Below are 3,098 nucleotides of genomic sequence, written 5' to 3'. Positions count from 1 at the left end.
ATTCCTGGGGATTTTTCGACCCGTTCGGATTCGAACCCGGGTCCCCCAGAGCGGTAGGGTGCCACCTTGACCGCTCGGCCATCCGGCCGCTTAATAATATATCATGTACTGTACATGTTTACCTTTTAATAAAAAAATATTTGTTTTTTACTCACAATAAAAAACCTAATTGTTTTATTTCTAAGTTTAACATCCCAATTTTAAAATGTCTGGGTCAGCAATTTTGAAAAGGTGGCAACACTGGCTGTTTGTTTGTGGCACCATTTTCCAAAGTGCCAGACTGTGCGACTTGTTGTGTGATTTGCGAGTGATTTAAAGTTTTAAACTATGCCAAAATTACTGCAAACCTACTTTACCAAAAGTTCTAAACAGTTTTCTTGCTGTAAATTATGTAAAAAACAAGTTAAAACATCAGGAAATACAACTAACTTGTGGTCCCATCTGAGATCTAACCACAAAGGAATTTTGGGGTTAGGTTTACAGACACATTCAAAACCTCAAGTAAAGGAAGTAATTATGGAAGCTGAAGTAAGTTTATGTTTAAACTTAAACAAAATATGGTTTATCATAATTTCTGGTTACTTGATTTAGAAATCGAACGAACCTGAATCAGAAGTGGAAAAAGAAATCGATGTTTCCTCGCAGACAGAGACGAACTCAATAGATTTGCATTACAGTACAAAAAGTAAATCGTTATGTTCGTCCAGTTCCAGAAACGATTCTCGCCTAAGTTTTGGTCAAAGTCCTACTCCCAGTCTCATGCTGGCTGAAACAGAATCTATTCCATCAATGTTTAAGAATGCAACTGATTTTCAAAGTAAGTGTAGCCTGCTAAAATTAGGTACAATATGTTATGGATATTAAACACAATTTTAATATACAATTTCAGGTGGTGGTAGAAAAGACAGGGCTTTCAACGACGCTCTTGTAAACTTAATTTGTAAGGAGAACTTACCCCTATCGTTTTGTGAATCTGAGGCTTTTAAAAAATTTTGCAAAATTGCAGCGCCACTCTACAAAGTACCAAACCGGAAAAAAATTCGTGAAATGATTGAGGAAAAGTATAAGGCTGTGTCAGCTTTACTTCGCTTGAAAATTTCTACTGTCCAACATCTTTCATTAACAACTGATATATGGACTGATACTTACAATAATACAAGTCACATGTCTCTTACATGCCATTTCATAGATGGTAGTGAATTTGAGTCGGTGGCGTTAGGAGTTAAAGAATTGCAAGACAGGCATACTGCTGATTATATAAGTGAGATTTTACAATCAATGTGTGATGAGTGGGGAATCGAGAAACATCAGGTTATGGCTGTTGTAACCGACAACGGTGCCAATGTTTCTAAAGCTGTGAAGGATTTATTTGGGCGAGACAAACACTTACGCTGTTTTGCGCACACTTTAAACTTGGTTGCTGTAAAGGCAGTGGAAGAAACAAAGGATTTACATGCTATAATTTTAGAGGTTAAAGATATTGTAAAGTATTTTAAACATTCAGTTGTAGCATCAGAAAAATTAAAAAGCATTCAGGCTCAAAATAAATCGAAGAAAATAAAATTGAAACAATCTGTGCCAACACGCTGGAACTCTACTCTAGAGATGTTGGCGAGATTTGTAGAACTAAGTCATGATGTAAGTGCAGTATTACTAAGTTTTCACAGTGCACCTCGTATGATTTCTGCATACAATCTTCAAGTACTAAGAGAAGTGATCGATATTTTGAAACCATTTGATCAGCTGACGAAACAGATATCAGGTGAAAAATATATTACAGTCAGTTCTATACTGCCAATGATAAGCTGTATGACCAAAGCCACAGCTGCCAGAACTCCTATGGAAACAGTAGGAAAAAATTTTCAGGTTGCCATGTTGAATTCCCTGGCACACTATTTTAAGGATGCCGAAAGCAACTACTTGCTAGCCATTTCTACTATACTTGATCCACGATTTAAAAGGCTGCATTTTAATTCGCCATTAGCTTGTTCACAAGCAATATCTCACATCAATGAGACCCTACAAGATATTTCGAGAACAAATAATGAAGGGGACAAGCATCAGTTACAAGATAGGTTAGTACAGACTGCTAACAGTGACGATATCTGGAGCTTCCACACCTGTCTAGCTGCAAAGCAGACAGGCACTGAAACGCAGGGAGACTCAGGTAGCTTGGTTACAGACTTAAAACAGTACTTAAATCAAAATTTGTTAGACCATAAATGCTGCCCCTTAAAAGAATGGGAACATTTGTCTGCCATATTTCCAAATATGAAGAAGCTAGCAGACCAGTATTACTGTATCCCAGGAAGCTCTGTTCCGTCGGAAAGATTGTTTTCTAAAGTGGGTCTCATTATGACGACGAGACGAAACAGGCTTGCAAGCTCAATCCTTGCAAAGCTAACGTTTTTATCATCCCTCTCCGAGAAATGGTTTATTACAACATATTAAGTTAGTAGGCTAAGTAATACAGAGTTTAAAATGTATCGAGTAAAATCGTAAAAATAATAAACAAACAAACAAGTTACGTAATGCAATTGTGTGTGTAGTGGTATTTGGTAATTTCTGAGTTCATTATTATCTTTTTTTTTTGCAAATTTTGGGTCCAGTGCATTACAGTATTGCTGGGTTGGATTCTCACGCTGTTAAAAGTAAAAGTGAAAGAAATGTTATGTATGTTTCTTCGCACGAGGATTTAACTTAAGTACCTTTTTAAGATACCCTTCCCTGTTATGATTTTTAAACCTGCAAGGCAAAATTTTAACCCTAGTAGTCAAAATTCCCAGCTTAGTCCGATATTTTCCAATATATCGATATTTTTTTGATGATATTAGATAATATCATTATCGGCTTTGTGGATTATCGATATATCGACACATCGATATTTACAAAATTTTTCCCATCACTACTTAAAAGTCACGTATAGCTTTGAAATTTTGCAGAAATCCTTGTAATTATTATTCCAAAAACATTTCTTTTCCATGGATTTAATCCAATATGTAATAAGTATATTTTCCTCAGTCATTATCTACGAGTTTCAGCTATTTAAATGTAAATAATAAAAGCCCATGTCGTGGTTTTAGAAACAGACTAATTAA

General features: G+C 35.7%; 1 protein-coding gene across 1 annotated transcript; it reads left to right on the top strand.

Moving 5' to 3' along the window:
• The first annotated feature begins 327 nt into the window (after nucleotides 1-327).
• On the top strand, nucleotides 328-2,451 carry LOC111637148 (zinc finger BED domain-containing protein 1-like). Its single transcript, XM_023382570.1, has 3 exons — nucleotides 328-528; nucleotides 592-817; nucleotides 890-2,451. The coding sequence occupies exons 1-3, from the start codon at nucleotides 328-330 to the stop codon at nucleotides 2,449-2,451; spliced, it is 1,989 nt and encodes a 662-aa protein (XP_023238338.1).
• The last annotated feature ends 647 nt before the right edge of the window (nucleotides 2,452-3,098 follow it).

Source organism: Centruroides sculpturatus, unplaced genomic scaffold (genome assembly GCF_000671375.1).
Source record: "Centruroides sculpturatus isolate CEXI.00-Female unplaced genomic scaffold, Cexi_2.0 scaffold877, whole genome shotgun sequence".
Taxonomy (NCBI): Eukaryota; Metazoa; Arthropoda; class Arachnida; order Scorpiones; family Buthidae; genus Centruroides; species Centruroides sculpturatus.
This window is presented reverse-complemented; position numbering and strand designations above follow the sequence as displayed.